The sequence below is a fragment of the Cetorhinus maximus genome, chromosome 27, assembly GCF_964194155.1.
Source record: "Cetorhinus maximus chromosome 27, sCetMax3.hap1.1, whole genome shotgun sequence".
In the NCBI taxonomy this organism is placed as follows: Eukaryota; Metazoa; Chordata; class Chondrichthyes; order Lamniformes; family Cetorhinidae; genus Cetorhinus; species Cetorhinus maximus.
In genome coordinates, this window is record NC_135905.1 from 8,659,951 (window position 1) to 8,680,071 (window position 20,121).

Sequence of the window (20,121 nt, forward strand, 5' to 3'; positions counted from 1 at the left end):
ATAGGAGAGTTTGCTTTGTCCACTCTAGTTTTGAAAGAAACACCTGTCTAAGGCCATACATCTGGAAAGTTAGTGATACCCAGATTAGGGGTATGATCTGTCTGTTGCAAGGACAGAATAATGAAATCAGTATTAAATGAAATAGGTTGATAATTAGCCATAGTCCACAAAAAATTATAGACATCCCTGTCCGTCAGAGGGGGACTAGAGGATATATAACTTGAGGGGCATCCCTCCACATCATCATGGGGCAAGACAAGGAGGCAGGCTTCCATGAACTACCACAGCTGATATAGGAATTGGACCTGTGCTGTTGGCATCATTCTGCAACACACTAGCCATTCAGCCAAATGCACTATGCTAGGGAATATGGGAATTGTCATATAGCAGGTTGGAGGGGAAAAAGGTTAAAAAGTTGGCATTAAAACATACTTTGGAATTTGAAGGTTCAACATGCCAAACATACCGAGTTCAGAGCTGTAACAGGTTTGAATTTTCTGGCTAAAACTCACAAGACCTTTGTCTTACCTCCACAATTAGTCAGCTATTTGTTGAATAAATCTGTACACATTTGGCACGAATGTTGTGAACCTTATCATTCTGAGAACTTACACACCCCAACAGGTGCATTGTTGAAGAGGCGTGACTGGGTCGCTAATGGAGGTGAGCGATCAACAATGGAGAGACAGAAAAAGACAATTTTAACTGTGAGCAACACTGTCTGATCTATTGTATATACAGGGCATGATTATGTACAACTCTGTTTGAATGAGCTGCATTGTAGAAAACTGGCTTGTATAATATATCCAGAAATCATCCATTACAAACACAAGAGAAACAGAGTTTTGCTGCAATTTATTGAGACGATTAAATATTTTAAGGTCACCATCAAAACAATATCCATAAATAAGGATAACTGAGGAAGCAATGTCCTGGTAGGTTTTTAATTAAGAGGAAGAGAAGAAATGTAATTTCGTTCACAGTAGCTTCCATTTACTTTTGATTATAAAATAGCAGTAGTGGCTACATTAATGAAACAGATAATAGCTAAGACCTTATATAGGTTCAATGTTGCACCAGAAGGACTTGTGTAACCCTCTAAAATCACACCACCATACTTCAAAGACTTGGCAGTGGGTTATTAATCAGACTCTGTAAAAGGTTAAGTCCTCAAACACAATTTGACCAACAGCAGATATGGGAATGGGTGAAAGAAAAAAGGACTTAGATACTGAAATTGGCAAAAATCAGATATCTGTCAATTAAATGTAAAATGTTGTACACTCAGAACATGCACTTACTGGAAAGTAAGATGCTGCCACAACCTGTGCAAAGTGACAGTACGGTGGCTTCCATCATCTTTGGGTCACTGCCAGGCATATCTGCCCTTCAGCTCCATAGGATATTGACAGATCCAGCCATAGCATTGTCAGTCCCTTAAATGAACAGTCCTGATCCAACCATTCACCAGAACTGAACAGCATCAACAGAATGCAAAAGGTCACACACTGGAGCTGGTGTTGTCAACTGTTGCAGAACGACCCAACATGTAGTTAGCTCAATGTCATCTTCCACATTCAGTGTAAGTGACAGAAGAGACAATACTGAAACTGGCGGGTTTCCAACATTGACTTGACAGCAAGAGATTCTTCCTCCTTCCTCCCACGGTCAATTACATATTTAGAATCACAACAATGGTAACAAGCATCTTCTAATCAAATCAAAGTCCATTAAAATACTATGAGAACCGCTGGATTGAATTTTGCTCCAATTGTTCCATTCATGTTATTGTTACATTACAATTGTTGTATTGAAACATCCCAATTACTATAATCGAAACAATCGACCCCAAAACATCATCCCCTGGCTCAAGGATCAACTGATGCACTTTCAAATGGATCATCCCATTTGGGTCAATAGTTATCTAATTAGGACTAATTAGAACTTCAGTTAAGGATTAAATTGAAAGGTTAACAATAAAACAAGCAAGATAGGTTATCTCTCACCCCAAATAAAGGGATTTGGATAACTACCCTGCATTCTTCTCTTGCACACACACTATTAAAACTTAGTTGGTAACTGGGCTGGACTCTTTGCAAGCAGCTCCCTTCGGGAAAAAAATTATTTTTTTTGGTAAGGAAATCAAATCCTGAAGCACTTGAATTTCAACATATCAAAACGAGAGATCCAAAATTAAAATGTTCTGTCCCAGACCTTAACATTGGCACACGAACAGCATGGGGAAAACAGGTAAGCAGGTATATGGAAATGCAACCATTCCACCCCGCCCCCCCAGCGCCCCCCACCCCACAACTACCCGCCAGGAGCTGGGAATACCGGCAGATTCAATATAAACATACCTAGATTCAGGACAATGATCAGAGTACTCATTTGCTCTGGAGCAAATATTTACTCTGGCTTGTATTGCAGCAGTTTACAGTTCAATCACTGGATTGAATTATCTCTTTATGATCGAGGCGTTTGGCTATATTATGCACTAAGAGACATTCTGCTGGTATTTCACCGAGCCACCTCAACAAGGGTTTTGTACTTGGCCCAACAATATGAAGACTGGTACCTATCAATGTTCTGCGATGAACATTTACTGTGTCTATATGCCTAGTACCCTAGTGAGGCAATTTGAGGCACGTATACTATTCCAAGTATTACATAATAGCAAATACCACTAAAGGCATCTAGGAGCAGATTATTAATGCACCAATTTCATCCTCTTGCATTCTGGACTCCTTGTTCTAACAGTGTTCTAACTGCTAATCAAATTAACTAGAGTGCCCTGAATACAAGTTAACACACACAGTAGGTGAGACAACATAACCCAAAGGCACCCCACACCCTGCCCTGGAGGGTCTTAGCAGTGGGATAAGCTACAGATCACCCAAGATGAAAATGATCTCGTTTTAAGGGGGAGGAGGAAACACTTCTGATTACATAGATTTCCCTATCTTGTTGACTCTACCCAATTTCACAGGACAACTCACACACACACACCAGAAAAAATTTGAACACAGTTGTCTTCAAGGCAGAAGCGAGAAATTGATTCAGCAGAATCTCATCAGAGGGGATGAGTGTGCGTCTGATGTAGTTCCAGAATAAAGGCAAGTCAGCCAATTCATCTTTAGCGCTGGTGGTTCAAAGCTACAAAGAGATAAAAGATACATTTAAAACAAAGGTAAAAGATCATTCATCAGATGCAAGGTCTTGTATTTCAGGAAAAATAGTCAGCATCCTCGCTTCACAAGTGGAAAGCTTTTCCATTGTTGTTACCTTCGCACGAGTCAGTCAACTGCTCCACAATACAAATAGTTCTGAACAAATACCCCAAGTGCCAATGTTACAGAAACTGACATTAAAACAGGTTGAGGTAGACAGTTGCAACCAGAGGCTGAAGGGAAAGTTGTTGGGCTGCTTTGTACAACGTTTACCTAAACGCAATGTATCACATAAATATTAGGCCCTACACTTCTATAGAAAATGGCAGATCCATTGCTGAGCAATGGTTCCTGAGTTAAGGACATTGTCAGTTAGTCTGGAATACCAGATAATTCTTTTGGAGAAATGTGTTCTGAGTGTAAGATCCGGTACTCATTATAGCAGATTTATAGAACCATAAGTCAAAACCATAAGACAGAAAATCAGATAGGCATGTAGAAAGAAAGATGCTGCAAATCAGATTAATCGATAAGTCTGATATTGTGGGGCAGGGTATGGAGGGTGGGAAATTGTGTAAACAGTGTGGAACACAATAGGTGACTTTAAAGGAAGATCATTTATTGATGATCCCTCACTTCAGCTGAAAAGTAAAAGTAACTGATAAGTTGTACAAAGATATTAAGTAGCACGTAGTTCTTCCCCTAAGGTCCTTCATTCTTTACCTGCTTCACCTTCCCCCTTCAGATGTGTGTTTAGACAAATTGATACCCAAGGTCTCTGAAATTCATGATCTGGACATTAGCAAGCGTGAGTAAATGGAGTCTTGCTCCATTCCTTGACTGAGAAAGTAACCTCCTGGTAGGGGAGTTTGCTGGAATCAGTCTCAATACTGTGTCTGTGCTGTGACACACACACACACACACACACACGTATCTCAACACAAAAATACCCTAAAATTATGTACAAAAAAAATGTATAAAATAGACAGAGTCCCAATTCCTACCTTTTATTTTAACACCAGGAACACTAATACACAAGACTCCACTTGCAATGTTGCAAATGGCTAGAAGTCCTTGTACACTCTACTTCTCTAGTTGGTATTACAGAGAAATATTGTCCGTGTTACTAACCTAATTTGAGGGTTCTTGTCCAATCGCTTCTGATCAACAGTCTGCACTGATCTTTGGGATATAGGCTCCTTGTGGGCCTTGTTCAATCTACATTGAAGACAAATCATTAGATAAAGATTTAACCTATTCCTTCACCATTCAGAAAGACAGAGTACCAGGGAAGCGAGTAGGTCAATCAGCCCATAAACCTTCCCCACCATTCAACTAAATCATGGTTGTTCTGTATTAACTCTTTATCCACCCTTCATACCCATGCCAAACAAAAATCTTCAAATGATAAAAAGTTTTTAAAACTGCTCAGTCAGGACATTTCCTCTCCAACATGCCAGAAATTCCCCAATATGCCTTTATTTGGCTATACAGAACCAAGTTCTTTATCGATGTTGCACGCAGTCACTGCACAAACTCTTTAGCTGCTGCCTGGACAGACCAGTTTCAGTTTCCACCTCAAAGCAGCAGGATACTAAAACCTGTGACGCCAATAATCCTGGGCGTGGGGAGGGAAGTGCCTTCATGCATGCAGCTTATATATGACCCAATTTACCCCTCCTTAGTCCAAATCCAATACTGACCCGACGAGGACCTTTGTACAGCCACTTCTCTCTGTCAAAGGGCTCCTTGAAATGAGCAAATAGGTTGCCAAATGACACGGGTTGCTCCTACAATGGGAAAAGGAAAGAATTCATGGATGAGAGATCTGGCAGCAGTCAGAAATAGCACTGTAAATATTTATGCAGTTTACTTTACCAAGGCTTTATTCTAACCCTTAAAAGACGGCAGCTTTAACTGCAACAAATCTGATCCCTCCCTTTCACAATGAAAACAAGATCTTTTGATAGAGTGGACATGGGGAAGATGTTTCCATTAGTAGGAGAGACTAGGACCCGAGGGCACAGCCTCAGAGTAAAGGGAAAACCTTTCAGAACAGAGATGAGGAGAAACTTCTTTAGCTAGAGAGTGGTAAATCTTTGGAATTCATTGCCACAGAAGGCTATGGAGGCCAGGTCATTGAGTGTATTTAAGACCGAGATAGATAGGTTCTTGATTGGTAAGGGGATCAAAGGTTACGGGGAGAAGGCGGGAGAATGGGGTTGAGAAACTTATCAGCCATGATTGAATGGTGGAGTAGACTCGATGGACCAAATGGCCTAATTCCTGCTCCTATGTGTTATGGTCTTATGGGAAGCAGTGTCAAAAAGAGATTTCTATGCTGTAGAAAGGAACATCCTCAATTTTATATAAGGAGCAAGCACCCAGAGCTCTTGACCATATAGATCAGATTCAGGATAAAGCTTTATTTTCCCAGATAAATACCCAAAGTTCTCTCATGTCATCTCCTGTGGTGCAAACAATCAAGCAGCTGACTTTTTACTCGAGGTCAGATAGCAGGCGATGTAGCCACATAGGGGAACAGGGAGGCAGCATCACAACCAACCTGAACTCGACACACAACAAATCAGGAGTGGGGAACAGTTCATCAACCTTTGACCTCCCTAGCACCAAGATCAATTTCTGGTCTCACTGTTAGCTCAGAATCAAACCTGGTGTCTTCCTACTCGGCATAGATCAGTCTCAAATCAGGTGGAACATTAAACATGCTTTGATTTCATTTGAAAAACGTAACAAACCAATTTCCCTTAGCAGCTAAATCTGTCTCTCCGACTACAATAATTTAATGTTAAAAGTAGAGATGGTGGGGTTGGAGGTGGGGGGGCGAAAGAGGGTGTGGAATTGGAATCAAACATAAACATCAGCCCGGGACGGTTTCAAACTGAAGTGATAAACTGCTCATATACTTTGTCACGGTCCCTAGCAACAAATGTTTGGTCATGTGAATTTGTCAACAAGTGAAACCATCATCCTCAAATTTAATGCATCTATACCAATACATAAATTAATATAAATGCCAGTGATCCCCGCCACAAGGTGTTTCTGTGAACAACAGGCCAGACCAGGGCAGAATTGGAACCTCCCAAAACTTGTTGGAAAGGCGCTTTCAATGAAAGATTAGCTGCACGGTAACCAGTTTACCTATACAATAGAGAGTCAGATAACCTACTTAGACTGGCAACACCACATTGCACAGATACTGACCTTTGCAGGAAGCTTCTCTCGATCAACAGCAAGGTTCAGGTTAGAGAGAAGACTGGACACTTCGGGTATACCATTTAGCTCCTGAGGACAAACAGACAATTCACTGTTTTGGGCAACAAAGTTTGTAGGCTTTGAACTTTGCAAAGTAATTCCCACTTTGTCACTAAAGCTGCACCTCACTAGCCTCAGCTTTAGCTGAGTACAGGGAAGACTGGCAATACTGTACAAAAGAAGTTTTGCCCATATACAATAGGTGAAATTGCTAACTAAACTTCTGCAAAATGGTTAAACAATTAGTGACACCTATAACTAGATGTCTCCTGTACATTAACAGCTGGTTCCTGGACAGGCTGGGGAGTCAGCCACACCCAAGACCAACCCCAATCACGGAGCAAAATGGCAGATTACTGATAAGTGCCACATGACACAGGGCTCAAATTCAGAATCAATTTACATCACCACTGTCAATTTTCAAGAATCCACTTTAGATTCAAGGCATCCAAGTGAATACAGTTTCAGAGTTTACACTGAAGAGCTGCAGCTCCTACTGGATAAGTTTGACCAAAATGCACATACTCTATTGTAACCTGTAAGCCCCTAACCTAGATAGATATATCCAATTCAATCCCATGTGATCTTTGCCCTATTCTTTGGCGCAATGAATTTGTTGGCGAGAAAGCTCTAAAACTACATCAAAAATCTCCCAGAGATTACAAACGACAGACATACAAATAGCTCTTTTTTTAACCACAAAAACTACTATGATCAATGCCATCGGTTAATAACCACCTGGGGCTCGTTTAATGCTCTTTTGAGCTGTCTTGCTGTTTTGAACTCGTCTTAATAGCTTCAATATTTAAATGCACATCCTCAAAATGCTGTGAGTGGGATGTAAGTGACTAAACCAGATAATCAAAACTTCTATACAGTAATAGATTTGACAGGGTTAATGGGAAATTGAAGTCTGAGGTAGACACTGTCCAACAATGGGCAAGGGTAGAACAACTTGTAACCATGGCATTCCCAAAAGGACGGGTGGCTTTTAGCCCATTGGAATGGAGAGGCTAAACCTGAGAGCTCACGAGAGTGTACAACCTTGAGTTTCTGGTTGTTAGCTTAGAACCACAATCGAGGTGAGAGCGCAGCTTTCTAATCACTGACCTAATAAAACAGAGACCTTTGGATTCATTACTGAAGATCGTTTACCGATTTAAATGATTTTGAAGCAACGTGCACATGGCTAATGAGCTATAAAGCCTTCCTATGCTCACAAATGAAACACTAGACTGCATATTAAACAGTACATAAATAACACACAAAACCATAGGGGTAAAACTGTAACCTGTGAACCACTACTGGGAATTGTTTTCAGACATTTGATTCCAGTGGCTTAGGAAGCAGTGGAGCGGGGTCTGAAAAAATTTGGTTCTTGTTTACATCCTAGGCAATGTGCCTTCAGCTACCCAGCAAGGATATTTATAGCTACTTACATTTCAAAGAAAGCTCTATCTCTCTTGTTATGAATGCTCAGTGGTTGAAAAAAACCAATATGGCCAGTTTGAGAAGTGAGTTGAGCAACCTGGGGAATGGAATTAGTTCAACACAAACATTGCTGGAAAAACTCAGGTCTGACAGCTTCTGTGGAGAGAAAGACAGAGTTAACGTTTCGAGTCCATATGACTTCTTCAGAGTTCTGAGGAGTCATACGGACTCGAAACGTTAACTGTCTTTCTCTCCACAGATGCTGTCAGACCTGAGTTTTTCCAGCAATTTGTTTTTGTTTCAGATTTCCAGCATCTGCAGTATTTTGCTTTTATCTGAATGGAATTAGTTCATTATCTGCCCACATCGTCAAATGACAAAGATATGTTGAATGGTTAAAATAACAGATATACTAAGCAATAGAATTAAAAGTACAGTTCTGAGGAAGAGATGGAGATTCTTACATGTGCTTTCTTGCGCAACAAAAATTTATTCTCTATTTCGTGCTCAGCTCCTTTCTCTATGCCCTCGGATGCAGTGTTGACAGGAGTTTCTGACTTCAGGGCTTCATCTGACTTCACAGGATTGTCGACAGGGAGCTCTGGCTCTTTTGTGGACTTCGATTGGGGATGCAGCAACCACTGGACTAAATCGGTCTTCTGCTGCTCTGTATCGCGTTTGCTTGGCTGGCCTGTCTGCACGCCATTCTTGTCTCTCCCTGCTTGTTTAAGTAGCCACTCGTTGACCGCCTCTTTTTCACAACTCCGGCCGCACACGCACTCCGAGAAGCTGCTACACTGCTCGTTGGCTTTACACACGTCTGCCACTCGGATTGGTGGCTGAAGGCAGCGGGAATTGTTTGGTGAAGCAGGCAATGGTTTCTTGGCACTATGGTGCTCACTCAGGCACTTAAGCTTGCCAAGGTTTTCAATCTCTACTGCTTTCTTCTGAACATTACAGCAGCTACCACAGGATTCAGCCTTGCTAGGCTTCAAAAGCCACTCACTGGTGGTATACTTTTCTCTGAAAGGCTGAGTTATGGATTTCCATTTGTCTTCATTGGTGTTGCCGCTACTTGCTTTTTCAGAATGTGCATTCTTCACTTCAGTGACACTCATTTTTCCAGAAGATGGGCTCACTTCTTCCATTTCTTGGTCCACAACTTCCATGTCAAATTCTTCTATTAGCTCAAAAGTGGAAGAACCATCAGATGACTCGGAATGCTTGCGTGGAGGGGTATCGCTCCTGGATTTCTGCTTCTCAGGAAGTAGCCAGTGCTCAAGACCCTGACGATGACCCCAGGCTTGCAATTTATAGTAATTCATATCGACTGGATTCTCATGAGTGGAATTAGGGCATTGCTGTGGAGTGGTCTTCTCAGTTACGTCAACATTCTGCTTGCTGGAAAGCAGCCAGTGCTCAAGGCCCTGCCGATGACCCCAGGCCTGCATCCTATAGTAGTCTGGATCTTTTGGGTTCAGGTTACAGCTGGTGGAGGTTTGAGTAGATTGTTGAGCAGCAACGTTCTCAGCTGGCTGATTCTTTTGCTTGTTAGGAAGCAGCCAGTTTTTAAGGCCCTGTTGATGCCCCCAGGCTGGCAATTTGTAGGGGTCGGAATCCTTTGCACTGGGACTTGGTGGTGATCCCTATGGAAAAATTCAACATAGCGGTCAATTTCAGATATTTCCAATGCAGAATATCACCCAGACCTCAGCACTGAATCCCAACATTAATCCATTCCAGAGATCCGCACACACATTAGCCAAGCATAGAATTCCAAGTACACCTGTGCACTACCATTACCCATGAACCATCTTCCATGTATCTCATGGGGCTGCCTCCTTCAGCAGGCTTATAGTCCCAGATAGGCCTTATTGAACACCTACTCAGCTCCACAACCAGGATCAATAGCAGCTTGCAAAAATAACTTGCTAATGACATGCAAAGTTATGCTGTTGGTGCTGAATCCATTCTGCAGTATAAACAGGGTCAATTTACCTTCCAGACCATTCGACAGGGGTGAGCATTAATGCTCAACTGCATCACACATTTAAACATCAGTAAGTGTAAGATTGTCACCCAATTGTAGAATTAACAAGAAATTACATTAAAGGTGTTATATAAATGCAATAAAACATTCCAAGGATCGCCACAGGGGACATTATATTTTTTTAAAAACGACACTGAGCCACAAAAGGAGATAGTAGGGCAAATGACAAAAGCTTGGTCAAAGAGGTAGGTTTTAAGTAGTGTCATAGAAGAGGAAAGCGAGGTAGGGAGGCAGTGTTTATGGAGTGAATTCCAAGAGCAGGTGAAGGCACAGCCACCAAAGATGGGGCAATTAAAATTGGGGATGATGCTGAAGCCCAGAATTATAGAAGCACAGGAGGGGCAAAGCCAGAGAGGGGTTTGAAAACAAGGAAAGGAACATTAAAATCGAAGCACTGCTTAACCAGGTGCTCACATTGCACAGTGTGCACAGGGCTGATGGATTAATGGGACTTGGTAAGAGTTAAGGACACAGGCAGTCGAGTTTCGCAGTTGTTGAACATGGAAGGCTAGCCAGCAGTGCATTAGATAGTGAACACCAGAGGCAACAAAAAAGCATGGATCAAGGTTTCAGAAGTAGATGAGCTGAGGCAGGGTTGCAATTGGGTGATGTTACTGAAGAGGAAATAGATGGTCTGTGATAATGTGGATGTGTGGTTGAAAGTTCATCCTGGGGTCAAATCTATAGTTTTAAATTAGTTACAGAAAAGTATCTAATAATGAGCACTGTAGCTTGATAAACTGCCCTGCTAATTAATGATTAGATGGACCAGAGTTCAAGGATGTATAATCACATATCAGCACTTGAAAACCTTTTGAGTAAGCAAAAACATTTGCGTAATAATGTACTTTAACACCTACAGAATCTCATCCCATTTTATTTCACTATTAAAGCAATACAGATTAAAACAAGGGGAGGGGGAGGCAGAGTCACTAGACTACTGCTGTAGATAACCAGGGTAATGGGGACCTGGGTTTGAGTCCCACCATGGCAGATGGTGAAATTTGAATTCAATAAAAATGACAATGAAGCCATTGTCAATTGCCGTAAAAACCCACCTGGTTCACTAATGCCCTTTAGGGAAGGAAATCTGCCATCCTTACCTGGTCTGGCTTACATGTGACTCACAGCAAATGCGGTTGACTCTTAAATGCCCTCTGAAATGGCCTAGGAAGCCACTCAGTTCTCAAGGGCAATTAGGGATGGGCAATAAATGCTGGCCCTGCCAGCGACGCCCACATCCCATGAACAAATAAAAAAAATTATATACTAAAAAAAACAGCAACATGCAAATTTACATCAAGTTAAAAGCAGCTTTAGCCTCAGCAGCTAAAGAACGATATTAACTGATGTTCTTCAGCACTTCCAATTCAAGCACTGTAGCAAACAGTTACGTCTTTGATTTCAAACCAGTGAGCTTTTTAGGTTACCCCTGGATTAGAAGCAATATAAAACTCGCTTTATTTCACTTGCCTTCAAGCATTGACAATGTTAGAAATGCAGGTCCCTTTAACAGCAAACCAGGGCAAGCTTCAGAATGAATTGTGAGCAGGTGATGCTCATTGAAGCCTGTACTTAAGAGCTAGGTTTTCCGCCCCATACAGGGGTTTTTGCTTCTGGACAGGGAAAGGATCCCAAAGAGAAGAGTGGAAACTGGTATTTGTACAGTTGTGATTCACAGGATGTCTTCTGCTGCCTGATTTGGTAAATGAATATCCACCTACTAAACAAGCATTTCCGTAACCCTCTAACTTTATAATCTAACATGTGTGAAGCACAGAACTGGAGGCATTTTCATATTTTCTCTTAAGCACATCTAATTAAATTTTATATCAAAGATGAGCATTATAGCTTGATAAATTATCCTGCTAATTAATGATTAGATGGACCAGAGTTCAAGGATGTATAATCACTTATCAGCAAATCTTATATCAAAGTCCTGGACAACTGATCAAGAGCCATACGCTACATTTTCACTGTGAAACATCACCCTGCAATGGTCCACCAGAAAATCTACAAAGTTGGACAGAAATACAAATGGATTCTTTCACTCAAGCTTTAGTGCCTTTAAATAAAAAAGGAGCCATCTGTATCACAATTACTCTTGAATTCAAAAGGATTAGGTTAGTTCAGAGTGTCGATTATATAGAATTAGATGTAAAAAAAAAAGCATGTGACTTACAGTCTTCACTGACCTCAGTACAAACAGTTCCACAAATGTCACAACTTAAAGTTCAGGATGCTATCTGCACATACCGATAAATCAAATCGGTGCTATTTGTGACAGGAGGGGGCAAACTCATTTTCGTATTGTGCAAAGTTCTTAATTCATTATCTCAAGTTGTTCCTAGCAGTGACAGACACTTGACTAACAGTACTAGCAAACTATGTAGAAATAGTGGGAACACGAACCACTTAACCCTAAATGGAAAACTCTAAATCATCAGTACTCAGAATTTACAGTTCCAGGCAGTCTATCGATACCCACCTGGCCAGACTGTTTCAGCAGACAATCTTGCATGTTCAAGATTGGCATCCGCACAGGAGGTGGAGTACGCAACCAGTCAGCAAGTGGGCATTCCTTCCCATTGGGGAATGATTTCTGTAAGAAGAAAGCCAGCATTAGTACTACTGCATTAAGTGAAGGATATAAAGTCAGACAGCAGCAGTGCACAACATACGGTTCATGGCATGGCCCAATGCTCCAGGCTGTCATGTATGCAGCATGCTGCAGAAATGCAAATGAAAAATAAATATACGGCTCAACATGTGAATGGGACATTGAGACCACTGGTCATTTATCATGGGAGCAGAACAGACACTACTTTTCTCACAAGCTGAGACCTACAACAAGGTGAATGAAGTGCACAATATACTCAGTCCATAGTGTACACGCCACCAAATAAGCCCCACAATATGCTCAAATGTGCCAAGAACACATTACAGCCCTAAGGGTAAAGCTGAATATCACTTTGCATAATTCTATAATGCCACAAATTTTACACGCATGCAAAGCCAAAATTCAGTGGTGAAAGCATTTACATATTTTGCTTTGTGCAACATCTGCTTAATTACAAAACATTAATACTGTACATGTAATTAAGGCCAATGAGTTTCAGAGAGCTAATACAGTGTTATAAAGATCAAAGTCACAATTGAAAAAGACCAAAATCAAGGGCTTTTGACATGAAAGTCAGCAAATAAATTCATCGTCATTCGGGTAATAAAGGTCCTTGCTACGAACTATTACAAAGCAGCCAATACTTCAGAAAACCTGTCACATCTGGATTTAAATTGGCACATAGAACTTCCTAAACATTTAGCAACAGTACAGGTGATGAAAGTTTAAAGTGTGACTCTTTGGGAACTACAAATTTCACCAAAAGCGGAACGGCCTTTCAATTGTTGTACGAAAGACCAACAAAGCCTGATTTTATACTCAAACCTTGCTGGAATTTCACTTCAATTCATATGACTTCTCAGCGCTGTGTGGAGTCTTCATGCAACTATTGGCATTATTACCGGTTTATACATATATTCCAGAAAGTAGTAAAATAGTGCAGCTTTCAAACAATACAAAGCACAGTACATCAGGCCTAAAATCACTTCACTTTCAACTGCAAGGGACGTGATAAGCCACATTTTAAAAGTAAAAAAGGCTTACCTTTGTCAGCAGTGGTACAAAGCAGTAATCCAGATCAGCTGCCATGGTGCAAGAACTCGTGCACTCTGTCTCTGAAACCTACACCAGATCAGACATAATTCTTATCATTCCTGTAGTCAACATACACAGGGTCCTACGCATCACACTTAGCAAAATACACCTGCACACATTATCGCTCACTCAGTGTAAATACTAATTCATTTGCTATCCCAAAACTTGGAGCTGTGTTAGTCACCTGCCTTCTTACTTCAAAGCAGAGGTTTAAATTTAGCCCAGAAATAAGGATGGCCTTCCTTCAGAGGAAGAAACCGGTTATTTCTAATCTAGATTTGAAACCTAATGCAGTTTCCAAATCCTTCCAATCAATCTTTCGCCACCATGGCAATAAGGAAATGGTGACCTCTTGCCAAACTCCATGGTCACTAAAGCAACTTTCCTGTGACATAGATGATACTTCTCAGTTGCATTATTGAAATGGCTACAAGCCTTCCACCAATAAATAAGAACTTTAATTGCTCCATTCCATAAACGCTTATGAAAAATAAACCTTCTTTGAACTAACAGATAGGCTAAGATTCTTACCAGCGTTTTGATGGCCCCAAAGCTTGTAATGGCTCGGCGGAGTGAAGGGATGTCGGCCTCGAAATTCAGGGTTGGAGATTCTTCTGGTTTCAGAGTCAGGCTCTTCAATCTGGAATGGGACATGTGCTAAATCAGTAATATGCTGTGCTGCTTTCCTATTTAAGTGTTGAGGAAAGCTGTGGAAACATCACTTAACACACGCAGGCCATTCTATATAAAAGCAAAACACAGTGGATGCTGGAAATCTAAAATAAACATGGAAAATGCTAGAAACATTCAGCAAGACAGGCAGTGTCTGTGGAGAGAAACAAAGTTAACTTCTCAAGTCGATGGCCTTTCATCAGAACTGGAAACAGTAAAGATCTAGCAGATTTTAAGCAAGTGCTGTACAGAAGCAGGGAAAAGTATATGACAGCAGGAAAGGAAAGAACAAAAGGGAAGGTCTATGATTTGGGGGTGGAGGGGGGGGGGGAGAGAAGAGAGAGAAAGAGAGAGAGAGAAAAAGAGGATAGCAGGAGATATTAAATGACAAAAAGGGTGATGGTGCAAGGCAAAAGGAGATGTTATCGGGACAACCAAAGAAACAAAAGACAGATCTTGAGGTGGTATAAATGGCAATAGCAGAGTCATTACCAACCGTGTGGTTGACATTGTTAAGCTTAATGTTGAGTTCAGAAGGCTATGAAGTGCCTAATCAAAAAATGAGGTGCTGCCCCAAGCTTCTGTTGAGCTTCAGGCCATTCTGTATTGCTGAAAACAAAAAGGGACATACATTGTCTTGTACTCATCAGGACAAGATCACAAGAATGCCAAATCTCAAAACTAATCTGTCATGAGTGCAAGATGAGAAGCCTTGACAGTATGTCTCTTTTTTTCAATCAATACTCAAGTTCCGTAGTACCAAGCAGCCATTTTATATATTCCTCACCTGTCCCTCCAACGACAGTGGCTATTGTTTATATGGAGATCACTGCAGGTTGGGATAGTGGTGTAAGGTAAGCTCTCAACATCCATATAACCCAATTTCAAAAACACTGCTGCTCTTTCTTAACTCCAAATACCTTTAATATGAATGTGGCATTATTTGGAACAATGTTGCTGAGTCCAACACCCTTCCTAATCAGTAACAGAATCCCACACCCCTGCTAATCAGTCACACGCAGCTATGCACTGAACAGAGCTGGTCTACAAATTACAGCCCATTAAGGACCATTTATTACAGGTTAAGTATCCTTTATCCATAAATCCAAACACCGAACATATCATCCAAAAACCACACTGTTTTTGAACCCCCTCGGCCTTTAGCACATCCAGTTGTTTGACTGCATTGCTCATCTTGTGATTTTTGTGGTGAACATGTCAAGATGATGATTTCAGGTACCCTGTATTTATTATTCAGTGATACATCTTACTTTGCTAGTCATTTTATACACTTTAGACCATAGCTAGCTTAGGCTTAGACTATCATAATGTAGGTTTGTCTGCAGCATCTGAAAACTGAAACTATCTGAAATCCGAAATGCAATCAGGTTTCGGATAAAGGATACTTGACCTCCATATCACAAGCACAAAGTGAAAGGCTTTCATTGCTGAATTGAAGTTACTCTAACTGAATTTTGATTTCAAGTTCATGATATATATTGGCAATGAGTATAAAGCATTTTCTTAAAACATAAAAGCGTGGCAGGTCTCACCTCTCCAGGCAGGTTATAATTTGATCAGTTGGAAGGTTACTCTGGGGATGTTCCAATTGATGAATAAGACAGTTGAACTGACCCAGCAGCTGGGGGAAAATAAAAATTGCCTTTATACTTATATTATGGAACACCTCAAAAAAATCTTTGTACAATTCAATTAGTCTCCTGTATGGCCAAAAGTGGCAGCCATTCTGCGCCAGCAGTATCCTACATATACCAGAGATCAATCACTCGTTAAAAGGAGGAATCTCAAAAAAGAGATGCAGGACAGCCAGAAACTCAAAAGCTTATAAAGTTGTAAAGAGGCTGCAGAAATAGGGAGCAATTAGGTCATGGAAGGATCTGAAAATGAGAATAAGGATCTAAAGTCATCACATTTGATGGGGAGGGACTGGGAGCTGGTGTAGGTCAATGATGATGAGCAAATGGGACTTACTGTAGACAGGGGATGCATAGCAGTTTTAGGTCATGCAGTGTCTATGGGGCATAAGAGATCATAGTAAAATCAAGTCTGGACATTATAAAAATCAAGCTAAGGATTTTAGAGGTAGACGGGCAGAGATAGGTTGACGGCAGGCAATGTTGGGGAAACAGAATAGGCAATGAAGACAAAACACTGGTTGTTTCAGTTCTGAAATGCACTAGCTCCAGGAATTATTTCATACATTGGCTTAGTTTATCACTAATAAGCTGCACTTGTGAGCAGGAATTAATATAAAATTTATCAACATACCTAATTTGGCATCTTATAAAGCATATCATTCACAAAATTCTCACAACAAACAAGCACAAACATTGCATCATCCTTTTAATGAAATGCACACCCAAAGATCCAAATATGTTGCTTTTCTAATCTAAGGCCAACCTCTAGAATTGTTGCTCTAATGGTACAACCGTTCCCTTACCCAGTAAAGCTGCTGAATCTGTTGCTGCAGGGCTTCTTCCTTCAGCTGTTGCACAAGGTCAATCTGCTCCAAGAGATAAACCTCCCTACTCCGCAGGCACTCCAAGTGACGGCTGATGCAGCTGTGAATTTGAAATTTTACCTACAAAAGATCAAGAAACTAAGCAATGGCATTCCTTATCCAGGAAATTTTATGCACCAATACTACAACAAATATAGCCTACAGGCTGTCATGTTAACAAAATCCTCATTTTACTTAAAATTGGCCTGAGTGTTTTCATCCAGCACTCAACATGGTCCAAGCAAAGCTTACCTCCTTACTGTTTGCTTTTATCTCCTGTTCGGCCTTAATGATGCTGCTAATGGCCATCTCCAGATCTCGTTTGGCCTGCATACAATTCGTTATCAAATCCTTGGGTTGGAAGTTGGTACTTTCCCCACCCTGGTTGTGTGTTGGATTCATCTTGGTCTCTGCTGAAAGAAGAAGGTTGTTAAGATAAACATAGCCATGGACATGCAAGATTAGCAGGGCTGACACTCAACACCCAATAAATGCCGTTAACTTAAAAGCAACTTAACATTAAGAACACCAAACATCGACTGTTCAAATTCTGGCTGATTTTACATTACTTTAGTTCACTTATCAACCTGACCTCTCACCAACATCCCGAAGAGCACCATTTTAAATTCAGATCCTCAAAGCACTTGGCTATTCCACAACATATTTAAAGTAAATCCAAAAGGGGATTTTATTTTAAATTAAAGCAGAGATCCTCTGGTGTTGCACATGACAAGTCAGAGGTTTTGCTTTTGCAGAGGAGGGAGAACTGAAATGTATAGCTGGGGGGGAAAAATATACATCCTTCCTCCCATGAAGGAAGAAGGGAAACAAACTATTTTTAATATATTTAAGCAAAATCTATTGGTAAACTACTTTAAATTCAAGTATGGCCAAAAAGTTTCTCAAACTTGAATACTCCAAGTTTTGGGTGGCTCGCTTTTTGGCCAACGCAGACACAATAGGCCAAGTGGCCTCTTTCTGTACCATAAGCTTTCTATGATTCTATGAATATGGTACACTCCTCCTAGGAAGGCAACTGTTCTAATCATTTTAGCTTGCACTTCTAAATTTTAATTTATGACAAAACCCTTCATTATTTTCAGGAAAATTCTTTAAGTTGATCCTGATGCGTAGGTAAGTTTAATGATTGTAAATGTATATCGTGCAACAAGTGGTCAGCTTAGCAGAGAAAGGAAAATGGCAGATAAATTTGCTTCTTTGGTCGATTTTTCCCACTGCTCTCACTTGATTTGCTTCATGTCCTCAAAGTTTTTCTATGCTTGCATTTAACCTGCAGGTTCCCTGCTGCATCAGCTACAATTTTCCAGATTTAAGAAAATATAATTTGACTAAACAAAGTACAAACACAAGAGGAATTTACACGGGACACAAAATGAGAGACTGAGTTATTTATATGCGGCAGATCTTTTTGCACAGTTCAGAGTGAAGCTGAGAATACATTGTTTTATAACAATAGGGGCATTATCAACAAAGAATTGCAGGAAGTGCAACATTTCCAGGAGGTGCAAGCTGCATTCAGGAGTTTTAATGTATCCATTAATTCACAAAAGCTTTAGTTAGCCCATATTATAGTTTCTTCAATAGAACAGACGAGTAGATAAAGAACAGGCAATTTGACGCTATTAAATCCAGATCTGAGGAGATGAATAGGAGCATCTGAATGAGGGGAAATGCATGGAGCCAAAATGAGGTGTCTCAATTATATGATTTCTAGTGAATAATTTTCATTGATTTGGACCTTAAGGGGTGTCACCAACATTAAAGATAGCTTTACAATTTTAATTAACATTTTTATTTTAGTACAGCTACAAGTCTTTCTTTTTTTTTAAAAAGAAAAACACAATCCAGATTTCACACAACAAATTAGTGCATTTCATAAGTGGATCTCAAAATTTAGGAAAGTCATAGGAAATTTGTTTTTCAAAGAAGTTGATTTACAGCTGCAGGAAGAGAAGGAAAACATTGAGCCACAGTGCCGGACAGCTAAATTTACAATGGGAAGACGATGTGGTTATTATTCTGAAAGGCAGAGATCGAAAGGGCTGAAGCTTCTTTTTTTGTATTCAAATCTATCTTACAGGCATATGGCATCGGTATTTTACATGAAGTGTTTTTATTTTAAAATGGAAAATCACAAATCACACCGTAGGAAAAGCGGAGACTCAAAATACATTCCAATCAGATCCCTTTAATTCTGTCCATGTGTCTGCCTGGAACTTGTACTCTGTTTCTGCAGCAACATTTGCAGCCACAGTAAAGAATGCCTTATTTAAACATTTCCTTGTTTAGCAACCCCATCTTAAATAAGGTCACTTACTGTAGGTAAAGACTTCCTCATTGAGAGCAAGGCTCAAGTTAAAACGTGCAAATTACAAAGCTGATGCAAAGCTCCAAGTGGAGAACTATTGTTCCAGCATTTGCACTCAGCAGTAAAAAATGCATTTCCCTGTTTAGCAAACTTATCTCAAATTGGTAGATGACTTACTGTAAGTAAAAGTCTTCCTCATTATAAGAATGATGTTTAAACGTGGCTTGCAAATTTTAAGTTGGCATAAAGTCCCGTATAAGTAGAGGGTAAATAAATATGTTTAGGATTTATTAAACAGCAAAGGTTGTTCTGAAATTTTGGTTAAGCTTCAATGTTAAAGATTACCATATTGAAAGGACTTACAAACTCTTTAATATACAAGACATAGATAAATTGTATTTTAAAATCCCTTGAGGGTTCACAGCACAAATAAAACTTGGAACTACAGCCTGCCTAAGTGTGCATACTCCTCACATAATTGATCCTTCACCCATTTCCAGTACTGCTCAGTTCATGTTATGGCATCACAGATGGTATGCTTACAATTCACCCAACTCTGGTCCTTTGTGATATGATTGTCCATAGGTTCACGCTATGAAGACAAACTGCATAGCACTGAAACTCAAGCCCTCTTCAGTAGAATGCAGGGATTATAAACCAGCTTTAGGAGAGGTTTGGCCATGGGTGCAAAATCAAATGCCTCGGGGAACAAAATGAATAATGCTTTTCATTCCTTCTTGGACAGCTGCAGCAGGGTAGGGATACGATGCATTCTACACCTCACTTACACCCCCCACCATCCCTGAAATCCACTTGACTATGAGCAGCAGCGCTCTGCCCATCTTATTCATATGAAAAGCCTGCAAAGTGCCAGAAACAAACATGCACTGCTCGTTATGCGAAATCAGCTGTCACAACCACAGCAGCAGATTCTATCACTCAATTCAAAAGAGCTGC

At 40.4% G+C, this 20,121-nt stretch overlaps 1 protein-coding gene across 1 annotated transcript; it reads right to left on the reverse strand.

Moving 5' to 3' along the window:
• Positions 1-838: 838 nt before the first annotated feature.
• Positions 839-17,367, reverse strand: ncoa4 (nuclear receptor coactivator 4). Its single transcript, XM_078530677.1, has 11 exons — positions 17,088-17,367; positions 16,776-16,916; positions 15,868-15,956; positions 14,174-14,282; positions 13,592-13,669; positions 12,416-12,529; positions 8,342-9,523; positions 6,396-6,476; positions 4,874-4,960; positions 4,302-4,388; positions 839-3,156 (listed from the first exon to the last, which is right to left on the reverse strand). The coding sequence occupies exons 1-10, from the start codon at positions 17,235-17,237 to the stop codon at positions 4,335-4,337; spliced, it is 2,085 nt and encodes a 694-aa protein (XP_078386803.1). The 5' UTR covers positions 17,238-17,367; the 3' UTR covers positions 839-3,156; positions 4,302-4,334.
• Between the last annotated feature and the right edge of the window lie 2,754 nt (positions 17,368-20,121).